Genomic DNA, 18031 nt, shown 5'->3' on the forward strand with positions numbered 1-18031 from the left:
AGTGCCAGGAAATGGAAAATGTAACGCTGTTAATATGCTGAAGCCCCCCACGCACGGCAACGATGTAATGCTATCCAATTGTAATGTGAATTAGTAAATATGGTATTGATCGATTTGCGACGGCTTACGCGTTTGATGCTATGGTTATTAATTATTAATACCGTATTTTCAAAGCCAATAAAACTCGGTGTTTGCGTTGGAATAATGTTACTTTTTTTTGTGTAAAAAGAAATAAATTGAAAACCTTTTTCTTTTGAGGGTAACATTATATAAGAGCAAATATATAGGGCATCTTCTTAAAGCCCCTACGCACCTGACACTCGTGTTATCTCTGGCAAAGTTTGGTTTTGTGGCCTCCGACATTGCCTCGGATATTTGAAACCATTCAAGGGCTTAAAATTTCTCGTTTATATTGCAAGAAAACCTACAATTCAGCAAATAAACTTAAACTATTGAATGTTAAATTCCTTTATAGTCACGCATCAATGAATACTTACAGTTTTATTAACTTTGAATGAGATTGACAAAAAAAAAACTAATATAGTTTTATTTGCTTTTATGATGTAATTTGCTATATTCGAAACATTCAGATTTTACAGACGTTATCAATTTATGAATTCTACAAATTTTATGAAAATAAGGATAATATTAATTGCTTGGAAAACAATACAAAATAACTATATTATTAAGCTACATTAAATTTATATCAAATAAATATAGTCCTAAATTATTTATGATCAAATCAAAATTTATTATAGTATCATAAAATTTAATTTACTGAATTTATCTACATAAATATAAACCAACTTTTAGAACTAATTATACTGATAATAGTATTTTATAGCTATATAATTAACTATTTTATTGCTATTCGACAGTTTTTTTTTGCTAAATAACTGCAATTATTAATACTTTATTTTCGTTCATATCATGAGGATTTAGTCTTATCTGATAATACCTTATATAAATTAGAATTGTAATAGAATTAAATTATTATGATTTAGTTAACAAAGTTAATTGAACAAATTAAAATCAAAATTATTAAATCTAGAATTAGTCTATGAATTACATTAATTAGTAAATCGTTGTTACGGTTTGCGATTTTCTTATTTTGCGAAGGAATTGTATTTCAATAGATAGTTCGTTAAGTGTATCGGTTTACGGAGAATCGGGAGAAGCAATATAAAGCGGTAAAAGAATCTCTGATTAAAAATCTGATCAAAGGCATGTCCAAACCAGGACTTCATTGTAGTATAAAAGCGATTGATCCTGTCCTTCCATTAAAGATAACTCTACCGCAGAACAGCGGAAATTGATCACAAAAGAGATATAATTTATGAAAAAAAAAATATGAGAATTGAAAAAAACTATACAAACAATTACTTATTAACTCTACCACAGAAAATGACAAAGGAGATATAATTCAAGAATAATGAAGAATATTTGGAACTGAATACAAAAGCTTTCTAATCTCCAAGGAAACCGTTTCATTTCAGGTTCGTGCGCACGTTTTCACCCTCCGTATTTCTTTTCCGTCGTTGCTGCTTGCCCCTAGCACAAATATTTTCTTTCGTTAAATATTGTATCGCGCGTTAAACATTTGTTTGGTAAACCGTTTGATTTGTGTCCATAATTTCCAATGCGCACCCTTCTTTTTCCGTCTTCCATCATTTATTATTGAAAAGAAAAAATGACGGATTCGATCGACCGATGTAGGCCATCCTCGTGCCTTTCGAAAAGCGAAAGATATGCAACAAATACTGTTTACGTAATCCGCGCCAGTGATTTCATTGCTGCTGTATAATATTTATGAAATATCGTAGCATTCTCTATTGGAAGGCAATTACACTCAAAATGCATAAAGGAAGTCTTGTGTAAAAAAATATACGGCGGATATATACGCCATTCATCCGAAAATGAATAAAATTGTTAAGAATATACTTGCATTCATTGCTGCTGTAGATTATTTATGAAAGATCGTAGTATTTTCTATGCTTATTAAATTTTCAAATTCCTACAATCTAGCACTGCATAAGATGGGAGGCAATTATACTCAAAATGCATAAACGATGTCTCGTGTTAAAAAATATAAGGCGGATATATCCGCCAGTCGTCCGAAAATTATTAATATTGTTAAGAATACACATTATTATTTCATTGCTCCTGTATATTATTTATGAAAGATCGTAGCATTCTATATTTGCTTATTAAATTTTCAGATTCAACAAACTAGCGCTGCATAAGATGGAAGGCAATTACACTCAATTGGCAATTAGATTCCGAATGGAGGCGGCTTTAGGTGAAAAAGAAAACAGTGAAAAGCAGTTAATTAACCTACTTCCCCCCTTTCATCTCTTCTCATTGTATGCGTGTATTTCAGTGTGCTTTACTTGGCTTTCCACTCGCTCGTTTGCTAGTAGTTAATTAATGGTATATGGTGATCGGGTGTTCGGGTGTTCGGTTCAATTCACACCCTGCGGACGATTCGATTTCGCTGGCTGAGTTATACGATTCCACTTACTTTCTCCAATTCCTTCAAGGATGCTGGGGACACGTCCGAGTGTCTTCTCAATTCAGGACTCCTCGGAGGTGCTAATCCACTTCCGACGCCCGGGGTCAGACCTCCAGACGATCCCAGCCTCGCTTCCGAATGCCTCCTCTGCAATTCCTGCATCGGTATCTCCAACAGACTCTCGGAAGAGTCCTGTTGCATTGCTGCACGAGACTGTATTTTCCTGAAAACAACAAAAACATCAAAAATTGTGATTTCTAATTAAATGTAAATCTATTATTGATTTGAACAGATTTGACACAAATTATTATAAATATCGTCCACTTTGTATCAATACTTTTGAAAAATTAAAGCCTTTTCCAACCATTAATATTTAATAAAAATAATGTTATCTGAAACTTAATTATTATAAGATACTAATCATAATGGTCGTTGGTCAGTTGTGACTAGAATCTCCAAAACATAGTTGTATAACTGTGATAATACGTGTTTTTTTAATTTAAGAATGTTATAATAAATATAGTTCTTAAAAACACGAAATTGCGGCTTTTAATTACAGGAAATAACGCTAATTAAATTCACGCAAATATGGACAACGTTCGATGCCAATTATTTTTCGAAAAATGTTCGTTCGTTATCGTATATTTGAATCGATGCCTTTGAAAAATAAAACTTATTTTTTTATGTTGTTGTTGTTCATCCCATTTTGCTCTTTTTGCACTTTGCCGTAACGATGTTCATTAATTGTAAGTGATTTAATCCGCGCTTCAAAAAAAAAATTGAGAGCTTCTCTTTATTTAATTAGCGCGACGCGAACATCCTTTTATTAATTAGCACTTGGCCTCCTCTCTGTGTTTGCATTTTTTTTTTCAACTAGATTTAGAAAAGGTAATGCGTTCTTAATAAGTTGCAGTGAAACATTATTTCCTCAATTTAGGGATAAAATTTGCTCTCAGACAGATTTTAATTATGTAATTTTTTTTAATATTACTGTTGCATTTTTATCCAAATACTAATTATAAGTATACATTTTATATACTATGCTGTTAATTCTCTAGATTATATAATATTTTAATAATAATACAAATAATTCACAGACATAGTAAAAATTGAACAACTGTAACTTCCACTTCATATGTAAGGTCCAGCAGATTTGTGGCCCTGATTATATATGATAAATGTTAATACGGTGAGTGATTTTACCTGCGACAAACGCTGCATGTCCATTTTGTCGGATCCTCGTCTTCGGCAAGTTTGCTGTAGGAGGCGCAGTCCTCGCAGACTCTTTGGGAACATCCTGCACAGGTTTTGCTGAAGTCATCCGGCTTAAAGGCCTTCAGGCATACCCGACATGCACCTGCCCTACTGGGTGGCTTTCCCGGCTCATTTTTCTGCACGGCCAGAGATGCCGGAGGCGGCGGCTTCTCTTCCGCCACCGGGGCGATCGTTGAATCAATATCCGGTATTAGCGACGGTCTTGGTGACATTTTATTCACTGCAACGGAAGAACGATAACATCATTGAATAACTCTATATAGATTATAATATGGATGACATTATTGTATAAAATATTAGAAGATTATTTATATCAAGGGAATTTTCGAAAGGTTTCTGAACTTTGATGGGAAAAGGATGGAGTTAAAATATAAAATTATCTGTTCGCTAAATACATTTATATTAAGAAAAATAATAATTTTCCATATATATAAATTAATAATAAAAATGTAATTGCATAATCCAGTTGTTTCCAAACTTACTACGCCTCCCTCAAAAGTATGTTATCATTTGGCGCCTCCCCACACCCCTCCATTTCATAAAAGGAACGCGTATTACAGCAATATGTATAAGAGCACAGGAATGTATCTATACTTTAGCAGATATTTGTAAAATTGCTCACTGCTACTAATATTCTCGCCTCCCCTTAGACTAGTCCATGCCTCCCCAGAGAGGCGCGCCTCACAGTTTGGAAAACGTGTTTTTTACAAAAATATAGGGCGGATATATCCGCCAGTCGTCCGAAAATGATTAATATTATTAAGAATATATTTGAAAATTACTTAATTTTTAATATTTATTTTTTAATCTAAAACAATAGTTTATATAGAACAGAAATGTCTTGTATAATTCATTCTCTTCAAAATTGAAAAGGTAATATTATGAAATAAAGCTGCAGCAGTCATCGATTCCGGTGATGTTGTAACGTATTGCAAAAGTTCCATGAAACGTAAATTCGTCAAAGCAGAAATCTCGTTTCACCGTTGACACGAGACGACTAGAAAAATCGCCCGAAATGCATAAAATGCATCGCTTTTAATATTGTTAGGTACACAGATGTGTCGACCTCAAATAAAACGCGACGGCGTTTCGCAATTTTCGCGAATACCGAGAGAAAAAAAAACTCCACCTAACAATTTCATTTTTATCGAACTTTCGCGCAATATTTCGGCGAGGAGAGGGGCGGAGGGAGGAAAAAATTCCGGTGAAAACTTTGATGAAATTCCGCAGACAAACGGAACGTAATGAGGCCACGTTGCGTGTACATATCCCTCTGCCTTTACATTTTTTTGTCTCTCTTTCTCTCTAGCTTGTTGGCTGCTGAAAAAGCAATTCCGAAATGTAATGAAAGCAAAAAGAAAACTGGGGGGGCGAAAATAAAATGCAGGGACGATTGCAATTAGACTGTCATGATTCGTATTACGGACGCACTGCTGCACTTCTGGGTCACACATATAAATATTAAAGCTCGAATTATACGTATTTCATAGAATTAACTTTACACGATTGCATTTATTAAACGCCTCCAATTCATTAAGCTTTTTAATTAAACAGTTTGTGCTTCGAATAGTACTTGATAATTTTTCTATTTCATTGAAAATTTGTCTATAGGTTTAACAATAACACTTCTTCCTAAATCTAGATCATTTTCAATAAAAAAAAATAAATCGTTATCAATGTAAGCACATTTCTAAACCTTGTTGACATTATTTCAGCACGAACTTTTCTAAATCTTTTACTGAAAAACCTTCATCTTCTGTAATCAATACATTTGCAGACGATTTGAAATAGTGATTGAGATCGTTATATCAACATCCGAAAAAAAAAACATAAGTTAACTCGGGTATCGTGTCAAATCTAGAAATATTCATAATTCTATTATTGTTCATTGATAAATAGGTAATGAACGAGGTAGTTAATTTTCATGGATACTTAGGTTCGATCCCCAACGAGGAGTGTCACCTATAAAGTTTTGGTGTCGCCATCCCTGCTCTAAGATATCTTCATTTTTAATTCTTTGATTGTTATTTTCCACTTACGGTACAATTTTTGATCATATTTTATGATTGCCTTTAAATATTTTTTATCTTAAATGAGACTTGAAATTGAAAATTTTGTTATATCAAAGCTTTGTTATTAGAGGTAATGTTAGCCGGGGTATGACTGTATGATATTTGCTAGGTATACAAGAAATTCAGAGTTCCATATATACTCTCGATTATGATCGACCATTTTAATACTCCTCCCACGTCCCGTCGATCTCAATTAATTCTGTTATTGCATCCGACCATCCGCATTCCGATAAGTCCAAAACCTAACATCGGAATGCAGCAATAACATTCCCGATCTACGATGTTCTTTTCGGGTGCGCATGGAATATTTTGAAAAGCATTCCACAATCTACTGAAATACTATGATTGTTTCCATCCTATTAATTCCAATTCGCATAGTTTATGATTATTATTATGCACATATTATTTGTAACTATAAAATATCCATAATATCAATGAAATAATATATTTGACTAGATTGAGTACTAAGTGTTGACTCAACAAACAATTGTGTTTGTGCATCGAAAACAGATATTTTATGTAATCCGATGCTTATGTAGCAATCGAAAGGGAAAATCTGGGCTGGAGTCCCAAGGAAACTAATTAATTTGGACTTTATCTTCGAGATGCAACAGCTTTGTGCCAGACGCATTGTTTGCTGGGGATAAAGGCTAAACAACCGTGACCCAATTCTCACTGACTTTCGTTTCGAACGAGCGAACATCGAGAAAATAACAACTCACGTTTCTCAATCCGTAATGCATATTAGATGATCGTTATTATTAATATATATACATAAATGCTACGAAAATTGTGCTACATCTTCCATGAATATCGGAGTCAACTATCACAAAGGATTTATTGCTTGTAATTAATGCTCCCAGGGAGATTACGCCAAAGCCTTTTTGGAGCCAGGCCAATCTATTTACGTGCATAAGGACTATGCTAGGAACAGTAATACGTACTCCACTATTAGTGAGATTACATAACCAATTCGATTATGTGTGTATGGGAATATTTAAGCCTCTTATGTCTCATTATTGGTTTGATTTGTTCGCACAATAATTTACAGTTTAAATTAATTCTATATTAACTAAAATCATAATATTTATTGCAATAGTAAAAAAAAACATTTTCATTCACTCTAATAATAAAAAAGATTAACTGCTACAAAATGGCTATTGACCATTAAAGTAAGTAATAGGTCTTTGCCATTATTTCAATATCAAATTAAAAATTGAGTTTTATATTATTCGAAGTGGTCTTAAACATTCAAAACTCAGAAACACTACATTTTAGAAACGTGCAACTTAGATAATCAAGAATTAATTATTGCATCTAATCAGTGCCACATCGTAGATTTTCTCAGCTTTCATAAAAACAGTGGTTTTTGCTTCAAATTTGTTTTTTTGGTAGTTTCAACTTCCAAAATTTCGATGTGTGAATCGTCCCCTTACTTTGCATCATAGAACCACACGAACCTGTATCTTATACTTAATACATAAAGTATTCTATTATATTCTTAGAATTATTTTAATAACTTAACATCAATCATCGTTTTCGGGCTATTGAAGACAGCTATCTATTTATATTTAATAAAGTTATGTTATTCATAACTTTTGATACATCATACATTCAATTTCAATTCCCATATGTATTTAACTTATCTCCACATGTCGAAAAAGATGGATCTGTCTTGAATATAATCAAAAAATAAAATTCTATGCGGATGTTCTTCATTGCATAAAGAGAACAACAATATGACTATAGCCTATAAAAGTTCTAGAAAATATTATTCAAGTTTTCTCAATCACCAATTTACTATTTCTAAAATATTTGAAATGAATGAAATAAATACAACTTAAATGAAGTATAAAATGTATTACTTAGTCAGTTAATATTTTAGATTAGTAATTACAATAAAAATTAATATTATATTATTTGAATAAAGTAAAATAAAATCTAAATTTTAAAAGGTTTTTGTAAGATCTGTCGATCAAAGAAATATATATTCCGAGTAAAAATTTGTAATTGCTATTAATTTTAATCAAGCTTTAATTGGAAGATAATCCATTAAATTAATTAATATAATAATTATCTGAACGTGACGTGCTTCAAATCACAAGCATTACATCTCAAAATTGGAACCACCCTCAGCTTTCTTCCTGTAGGGTCGAAGCGATGATGAAATTGCATGTAATGTTTTAATTGAACCGTTAGAGGGTGTAACGAAATACTCGGGTGTATCAAATTTCACGGAAATAGGTCAGAGGTTCGCGTTTTAATTGAGGAATAGTTTAGAAATAATCAATATGTCCGGGATATAGAGGGAGCTGGGGGGTTTCGAGCGGCGTTGGCTTCGAAACGGGGGTTGGATCGGAGGAGGAGATTAAACGAGGGGCTAACAATAGGGTCCGAGGTGTTTGTTTGCTTGTAGTAACAAGAGTGAGTGAGTGAGTGAGATGGAAAGAGCGAAAGACAGGTTGAAATATATTGAGTGAGAAAGAGAAGGGTTCGCGGTTGCCGACGCAAAACCACCCCCGCATGTTACGACGTCGACGACGGCGGAAAGGACGAGCCTCTCAATATTGTCCGACCTTCTTCGACCTGCAAGGGTTAACATGACGACGCGCCCTTAAGGGGTGGTTGTGCAGCCGGCGGCGTCGGCAACGTTTCGACATCGAGAAACCCATATTTCTTTCTATTGTCGCATTGGCAACAGGTGTTATATATATATATGTTGTGCTTCCAAGACAACAGACGATCCTAGGATCTATAAATATTGGGGCTTCGCCAAGGGACAAGAAGAGGAAACAACGCAAAAAAACGAAAACAAACAGAAGCAGAACTCACCACCAAACAAAAACAAAGCTGAAATCCATTGGTTTAGGTACGTGCGCGTTCTAAATTCTGAAAAGGGTTTAGAATAGGGATCCCCGCGGCGATGACTCGGCCACTTATCGTGTACGCAAGTTTTAATTGATGTCTACGCATTAATTACACAAGTGTTTAGTAAATTATTTGGCGTCTGGTAGCTAAAACTTTCGTTCGCGATTTATGAGGAGGACCGCATAAATTTCATTTTCATCTGCTGCGCCTCGTAAATAATGTCTTAGGGAGGATCCTTGATGCCGGAAGGCAGCCTAATTTTGAGTCTTGTTCGCTATGTGGGGGAGAAGAGAGGTTTTGCATTTACAGATTTTAACCGACATCAATTCACATTTATTAAATGTTTGATAGTGTTTTGTATTTATAGCCGGTTAGAAGATGTAATTTTTATTTAGCTAATGATTTGTATTTTGAGTCATATAATGAACAAGAAATTTTAAAAAAATAGTATAAAAAAATAAGATTTTTCAGTTATATTTATTCAAATAATATTTTAGAATGATTATGATATTATGATTTCGTTAACAAGTCTTATATTTTATACAAGATTTATACAAGAGAAATCTTTACGAATTAATGTTTTAAAATTTATGAGAATAAGATCAAATTTGAAAATATTTAAATTGTGCGGTAAAAAAAATTAAGGATGTTCTCATTTCAACGACTTTTTACAAAGACAAAACCAATGGAAATGTTCCTGCAGTTCCAATTCTATTTCAATTATATCTCGTAAATCAACTGGATTTCACTCCAATGGAGTCAAAGCAGAGGGGTTCATCGCTCAATTGAAATTCTGCGTAGGCCGCACAAAAGGAAGAAGAAAAAGTTTGGAAACAAAGCGAAGAATGCAATTTGCGAAGTAAACTAATAAACGGCCGTCCACCAAATGGAATAAATCTAAACGGGGGAGGAAAGGATGAGAAAAGAACAAGAATGGGAAAAAGGAGCCGAACATGTATCAACCAATTAGCATAGTAAATTTGAGTGTGCAACTTCAAAGTAACGGAAAAGCTTTATGCAGGAATAGACACCCCGAAAAAGGTTTATACTGGAATGCATAATGTCCGAGGATCTAATCAAGAAGAGTGTGGATTGTAAAGGCATGACCTTCATGCACACGTATCAAAGGAAATATTATTTGGTAAATTTGAATATCTGACCAGAATGAATAATACATTGCTCTCTGATTTCAAAATGCAATAAAGTACTGATGCGGGATTTAAGGATGAAAAGGAGAGAAGAGGATAATAGGCTTTAGACTATTAGCATCGATCGATACCTGGATCTACCTTTTACACATAACTTATTCCCGCAGGCAGTTCAATTCGTGTGAGTAGTCCTTGCTTTTTTTTTGTAGCCGAAAGTTAATCGTGTTCTCGGGAAAACCGCACATCCCGCATGTGCGGAGGGGATACCTGTGGACGGCCGCATCGGGGACCAGGGGAAAAGCTTAGCTCAGGATGGATGCTGTGACGTGATGGATAAAGATCCATAACATTGCGGTCGGACGTAATAAGTTTATGCGAGAGGTCTCTTCTGGCTATCGATTGCAAAAGGACCCTTCGCTCCGCTATAAATCGGGAAACACACACGCAATCCACTGAACCGAAATTATTCAGTTCAAAAATAAAAAGAAATTCTACTCTCATTGAAATCCCAAGCAATTGTTATTTTAAGACTTAAAAACTCTTCAAGCAAAATAATTAATTCGATTTGTGTTTTCAATTTATGTTATTATTAAAATATAAATATATAAAATAAATAATTTAAGAAACGAAAGTTTCCTATGAAAAATATTTCAATTAGCTGACTAGTTAGAATTATTTAAACTATATTTAATGCATAAAATCAATTATTCTATGAATATAATGTAAAAAAACACGTATAAAACGTGTAAAAAATTACTTATACGCAGCTATATTAGTATTTTAATACAAAAAAAATATACAGAAAGACTTGAAAATTTAATAAAATATTTGTTATTATATCTAATATAACTAAGTTTATTTATTCTAGATTTTTCATTAATATACATAATAACTTTATATCTATATCAAAGATCATATTAATAATAATTTCATAACACAATATTCTATAAGAATCAATATAAATTAATAGTAGAAGGTATATTTAGTTTGATATAGATATTGAACTAAAAAGAATGGCTGAAGTTTTTCTTTGACTTTATTATACCCGTATTTTTTCCTTCTTTGTAGATCCACTGTATTTAATTATTCTTTTGCAAAGTTAATCAGGGATATAGTCTAGAAAACCTTTAATCTTCTTTCCAGAAACACCAAAAATACCAACGACTTTAAACCAAGCTCACACATAAATCCACACGGCACAAACAAACAGAAACATACACACACGTCGTTCAGCTCAAAGCTGTTTCAGCACTTCAATTGTTGTTCCTGTCCAGCCCGAAATGATGTCCCGTGAGTAATGAAAGCTGTATCGTCTGCGTGGAGCAGATTGTAGGAATTAGAGCTTTGTTAGGGATTGCGGGGCTGGGGATTTTGCGGTAGAAAATGTATAATTTTGGACGGAAATAGGAGGATTGTGCAAACAGTTTACGGCAAAATTGCGAGCTCCTCCCGAAAACGAATAATATTCCCATTAATTCCTCTCGCGCGGTGAAATGATAACAATAAAGTTAAAAAAAAAACAAGAAAATATCATAATAAAACGAAAACAAGCAGCAAAAGCGGAATGGGACGAAAATTACATCAACTTTCGCGCCTGTTACATAAATCTGCTGCGAGGCGAATTGCGTTTTAGAAGGGGGGAATAAAACGAGAAATGAACGAAGCCCAGACAATGAGAATAACGGCTTGTTGAATGGGACGAGAACTTATAATTGACATCCAAGTTTTGCGTTCGTCGAGACCCCTCAAACAAATATTTCTAATCAGATTCCTGCTGTTACCTGCTAAAATCCAAGTCTGAAATTTATACAATTCACAAATGTACATTGTTTATATTAGTACGGCGAAAATGAAGCATACAAGGATTAATCAGACAGTTACAAAAATAGAAAAAAAGACAGCTTTACAAGCAAATACCATAAAAATTAAATATAGTTTAACTCTTTCGCATTTAAACATTATTATTATTTTATAGTTGGATAACTATTATTGCCTTTGACTAGCTGGTACGTATCCATATCATTAGTCCTGGAAGTTTGAATACATGTGTACCATTAGTATGATTTAGATACATGACCATTTAGTGCTAGTGAAGACCCATATGAACCTTCTGATGAAGAACCTTATTCTGAAAGTGACAACGAAATTGAAGAAGTTGAAGTAACAAAAGAAGAAGTTGAAAAAGAAAATTAAGTTCCAAAAAACTATCACTACAAAAAACTACCACTAAACATAATTTTGAATTATAACAACATAAAATGAAAACTAAAACTATGTTCCCACGGCCTCTAATAAAAAATCGATGCTAACGGATTAATCTTCCTGAAGTAATATCATTTTTATTGCTTATCGATCAATGTCTGAAGATGTACGAAGACTTCAATTAACTATAGCTATTATTGTTAAAGCGTTCATGTTTTGAAGTTAATTATTTTGGTTTACTCTATTTTGTAGTTTTATATATGAATCAAGTACAGATGTTGTAGCAGAATAAAAAATATACAGACCAATGTTAGGATTTTACTGTATTTTCCAATATTGATTTACAGCTCTAAAATATCCATTAAATCAAAACATTTATTTTATTTTTTGTACACATATATTTTTTAAATTATTTAGTGCACGAATTTTGTATTCCCTATTTAATTCCATATGGTGATAAACTCCGCAAAATAAATTTTACAGCAGCATTAAATATTCAATCAATAGCACTTTTTTTTACGTCGAGCATAAAACAGAAATAAATACGCTCCAATTTACACTGGAAATGTGTCAAAAGTAATGAATGCATTTTGCAAAGCATTAATCTGCCGAGTCTGCACTTGATGTAATTTTGTAAATAATATAAAATAAATGGAATGGGAAGGTAATTCGTTTGTGTTAACATAAAAGTGGGGTGAGAGAAAGTGCACTACCGTGTTTGTAGCATGGGAGGATTTGGAATGGATGAACAGTTCCACATTTGTTTCGAATTGGTAGGATACATTGAAATAAATGGAGCTTCCTTTCAGGATTCAATCTAAGATTTTCGCCGACGGCCATAAAGATAGCATTTATTATGTTTAGACTTTCTAGGGATGTACACTCAAGTATTATATAAGTATGTTAAAGATTTTTTATTTGAGCTATATTTACTTTTATTTATTACTTCAAAAAATGCAATTAGTATTATATTTTTTTTCTATTGGTATATTTGAATAGTATTTTTATATTATCTACAGAAAATATTAAAGTATAGTGGAACCTCGCTTAACGAGCATAATTCGTATAGTGAAACAATTTTCCCCATATATGTTGCTCGTTAAGCTAGTAAAATGGTTAGATCTTAGTAATAGCTTATTGGTCAGACTTGAACGAATATTTTAATTATGTTATGTGATTAAAAGAAAAAGTCATAATGTTCTGTCAAAAATAGTAAAATTATTTCGTGTACCAAAAATTAAAACCAATGTAGATAATGTAAGAGAATTTGACATAAATAGTTGCAATCAATTCGATTTACTTGTTTGTTTTTTTTTTTATTATTGACTCATCTTTCAGAGATGGATGTTCTTCATCGAGGCGTATTCAAAATTGAGACAATGATTTCGTTTTATGGTTGGACGCTCTGAAATGTTGGCTTCTTATGTTGAAGATCATTTTTCTTTCTAAAGTTTTTCTAAAAGTGGAAATATTTATATATCTTTCTCTTTTGCACGACTATCCCAAACAACCAGCTTCTTTTTGTAAGCATCCATTCCATTGTGTAAAATCATTGTTCACTATACCTAACATACCTTATTTACGTAATTTGATTCATCAAGTTCAGTCGAAAAACATCATGATTTATTTATACTTCTACAGCTTGCTTTTCAATTCTTCTCCGAATAGTAGTAGCCAAAAGAGGTATAGCCTCTAGTTTTGAAACGAGGATCGGTTGGCAACCACTGGTTTAGACAGTTTAACGTTAAAACATACATGATTATTTAGGACTAATAGTATGTATTTTATTTCTCTTCGAGTGAGATTGACGTAAATAAATTGAAATGAGTAAGGAAAGTGTACGTTCATACGAACATCAGTGTGTCCATGTGATTATTAAGTACGTTCGTATGAACAAAGATACGTGTGTACCAAATAGTTGTAAGTCCAAGTGAATTATATACGTTAACCGAGCCCCAACTGTATACAAATCATTAACAGATCCATTACTCAAACACGTATGAGTATGATCTAGTTATCTAAAGGGATTAAGGGGAAAGGTGAGAATGTTTTAATGTAAACTTAGTTTGATAGCCATGCATATAAACACATTACGTAATGCGCAAATCGAGTTATGCGCCGTTCCCCGTGTTTTCCCGTAAACGATGTTGAAGTGGGTCCGACCATTATCAAGTGGAATAATAATTTATTCAGCGCTCGGTGCCCATTTGTTTCATGCACCAAACAAATGTAGCGACAATTAAATGGCCGCAATTGAATTAAAACGGCGGCCAGCGGCAATTTAATGTTTGATTTTCCGGTGGAAAATCCACGTCGACTGACATCCACCATTGTTTCCGCACTTGGCACACGTTCATTCGGCTCCGATCCACTGAGTTTTAATTTCGATGGGAATGTATGGAGCGAGTGGAGAAGGGTGATTGTCGTTTCATGATGAATGCTCTCTCACTCTCTCTCTCACACACATGCACTCACCCTCTCAAACTATTGAGCTTTCTGACTCGTCGAGGAGAGAGGAGCAAAGGTTGCCCTTGATTTAGAGGTAGGTAAACACCGCTGATGAGGCTCTTCTAGGGCCGGGCACTTACCTTTGTCCTGAGCTGTGAGCAGAGAAGATGACAAGGTTTGCTTCAGCTTGCCGAAGGTTGTGCCGGCGTCGTTCGCGTCCGTTGTTGCCGTCCCCGGTTCTGCCGCCACCATCTGAAACAGAATTTGAGAATTAGGCCAGAATTCGCTTCAACATTGCAACAGTGGAAAATTTAATTTTAAATATATGTCTATCCCCTCATCCCCTGTTTCAAAGAGCGTAAAACTTTTCAATTTCCATCTGGCGGCAAGGAAAACAAAGGGAAAATGATTCGAATGTTTGCCCTTGTTATACAGAACCAATTTTGAGCTACTCTACAAGTGGAGGAATGAGATTAAAGGAGCAAACGAAACATTAAATTCACCCCGTTTTAATAACGACAATAAGATGTGTACGTTTAATTTTTTTTTCTGCTTTCTTTTCACGTGTATATGCGAATTTGCGTCGTTTCATTCGGTTTGTTTTAATAGTTTGCAAACCTAATTTAACGTAGGCATGTTAACTTTAATCATATTCCACAAGCTCCGAGGGTTTATTAGGTTTTGTGCAAAAAGTTCGTACAGTGATTATCCGTGATTGCTATTTTAATTGAAAACAAACCTTATTACACCATACGCGAATATATTTTAGTAGCTCCGTTTATGAACTTAATATTATTTTATGCTTTAACCAATATTATTATTATTATATATTTGTCCTAATAAATTCATAACAAATACAAATCCTTTATACAAGTTATAAATAAAAACTTATATTGATAACAATTAAAAAAGTTAAGTAACATCCCTACGCCAGCATTTCCGAACGATTCGTTTACGGAACAAAAATTTAACAAAAACGCTTCGTAAAATAATATAATTATATAATAACTTGAGCGGATGAGCGGCGGATATATCCGCCCAACTTTTTGTTAAGAAAGCTATGCTTATCTAAAATTGTATGCCTGGTCAGTGGAGGCGCAGTCATTGAATCCTAGTTCTTAGCAAGGCGCCACTAGTCTTTCAGACAGAGTGTCATGTTCAATCTTTGAAGTAAGTTATTTAGAGGCGCTATTCCTCCCGTCACAAGTCTAATGACCTCTTCAAAAAAACCTATATCTTAATATAGAATAAAATTTTAGCCAATTGGATAGTGAACAAAATATATTCTTTAATTTAAACATGTTTTATGTACATTTTATGCGTTTTCAGCTTATTTATTTACAAATTATATGATTTTTATTACAGATTTTCTTCTAAACGAAATTTGAAAAAACTGTCATTTGACCGCGCATGTTAGGTTTAGTATCTAGTTAAAAAAATACACCACTACATAGCGGTTAAATAAGAATTGATTGTATGTAAAGTTTTTGATTTAGTAACCAAGTTTGTTTTCGGTTAAACTTAGAAATTCAGCAAGTTCAAATGTGATTAGAAAAAAAAAACAGATAGCTTAGTAATTACGTTATCCATAAAATTCTATAAAAACATAAGTTGGATATTGTCGGTAACCGGAAAAAGCGAACGGTTGTGCAAAATCTTTTAGTTTATGGCGTTATATTTTATCGGTGGGCAACGGTGGAATGCAATCAGGAAGCGAAAGGCCTTCAGACACTTAAGTCCCGTGACATAAATATGTAAAAATATGAGGGCGAAACCGCAAGAGGAATACCAAGTACTCTCCGCTTCGATGGACCGCAAACCGAGGAACGTCCGATCCATACAAATATAAATTGAGATTGCACTTCCTCTTTCCCTTCCAGAAACACAGCTTCAATCATATAGATAAATGGATACAAATGGTGGTCGAGGTTTTACGCCGTACTAAGCGGAAACGCGTTTATGGTAAATTAATTGCGGTTCGGAAAATACGTTTTGCGTGCAACGGGATTAAGTATGGCTCTAAGACGGAAAGCCGGCGGGACATTAAAATTTCATTAAAAGCGCCGTACTCCATCCCCCCACCGTCCTTCCATCCTTCCCATTTTCCAAACCCCTCTGATACTCTTGACTATAGGTGTTCGTGCTCAAGATTTCTCTTTTGCCATGCACATTTTTACATTCCCATTTGCATACCAGATATTTATTAACTCCAAAGTACGTTCCTTCTCGATGCTCCACTTCTTGTTCTCTTTTTCGATAGGCAAAAACCATTCTCGTAAAATAAATTACTTTCGTTTTTCTTTTTACCTCTCGCCCACCGACGCCCATTTTCGGCCATGAAATATTCAAACGTACTTCCAAACTATGAATCTTATATCAGCTCACCTTCCACGTTCAATATTCCTAACACTATAAATCTTCATAACGTCCTGCTTATTATCAAACATTAATCACAACATATTATCCAGAACCAATTAATTATACACAAGCATTTACATTTTTATATAATCATTAATAATATTGCTAACTATAGAAAATTACAATTTATTGAATTTACGTTGAAAATGAACGTAAACTCTGTTAATTTTAAACGTTTTTAAAATAACATTTTAGGAAATCAGTACGTTCTAACACTAAACTTACTGATACTTCATATATACCTATCCCTAAAACAGATTCAAATTTATTTTTATATAATTTAAATCGCATAATGGAAAAGAGGATTAAAAACGAGCAGTTCTTATTATATTATAGATTATACACCTTTTATGCTCGTACATTATTTCTAAATATATAAATAATATATATCTAATTCGTCTTCACTGAATTTATACAAATTATTTTGATCTCAAATGTACATTTAAGGGCGACTAATAGCCGAATGGTTAGGGTGACTTAACCATTCGGCTATTAGTCGAATCGAACCGGAGACGGTTCGAATCCTGGTCAAACCAGGCCCTTTGTGAGCTCTCTCGGTGCTTGCAGCAATAGGGCCATCGTTCATCGCAGATGGGCAGTCAAATGAATGAGGTGAAGGATAACCGCAGATTCACAGTGAAAGGAAATAGTGGAATCGCAGAGCATCAATATACTACTGAAGTTAAACTACAAGACGACAGCCAACCAACAAATTAAAAAAAAAAAAAAAATCATCATAATGGTAACTATTCACCGGGAATGATTATCCAATTAATGTCAACCGCAATCTTAAATTTACTCAATATTCATATTGATGAACAGATTGTGAATAAAATTATACGACATAAAAAAATGTACATTTGCCGCACGCATATTTTTTTGAATCTAGAACATAGTTTCGTTGCTTTATAACCATTACAATATTTTAATTGACAAGTTATTTATTCCAGAATATGTCCAGAATATCGAAGAACACCTACAATATTTCGATTTGATATTGTATTCTTGCTATTTGGTAAGTCATATCTACACCAAAATATATACTATTAGTTTTATAGCGATGTCACAACGTTTAAATATGTGAAGTT

General features: G+C 33.5%; 1 protein-coding gene across 2 annotated transcripts in view; it reads right to left on the reverse strand.

Moving 5' to 3' along the window:
• LOC108562193 overlaps positions 1 to 18031 on the reverse strand; it is a gene marked incomplete at its 3' end in the record, with an annotated part of 127462 nt that overhangs the window by 34283 nt on the left and 75148 nt on the right. For both annotated transcript variants that reach the window (XM_017920450.1, XM_017920448.1), the window contains 3 exon segments: positions 2522 to 2735; positions 3716 to 4007; positions 14666 to 14777. In XM_017920450.1, the coding sequence (XP_017775939.1) occupies positions 2522 to 2735; positions 3716 to 4007; positions 14666 to 14777 (618 nt within the window).

The sequence above is a fragment of the Nicrophorus vespilloides genome, unplaced genomic scaffold (genome assembly GCF_001412225.1).
Source record: "Nicrophorus vespilloides isolate i.1.1-1 unplaced genomic scaffold, Nicve_v1.0, whole genome shotgun sequence".
In the NCBI taxonomy this organism is placed as follows: Eukaryota; Metazoa; Arthropoda; class Insecta; order Coleoptera; family Silphidae; genus Nicrophorus; species Nicrophorus vespilloides.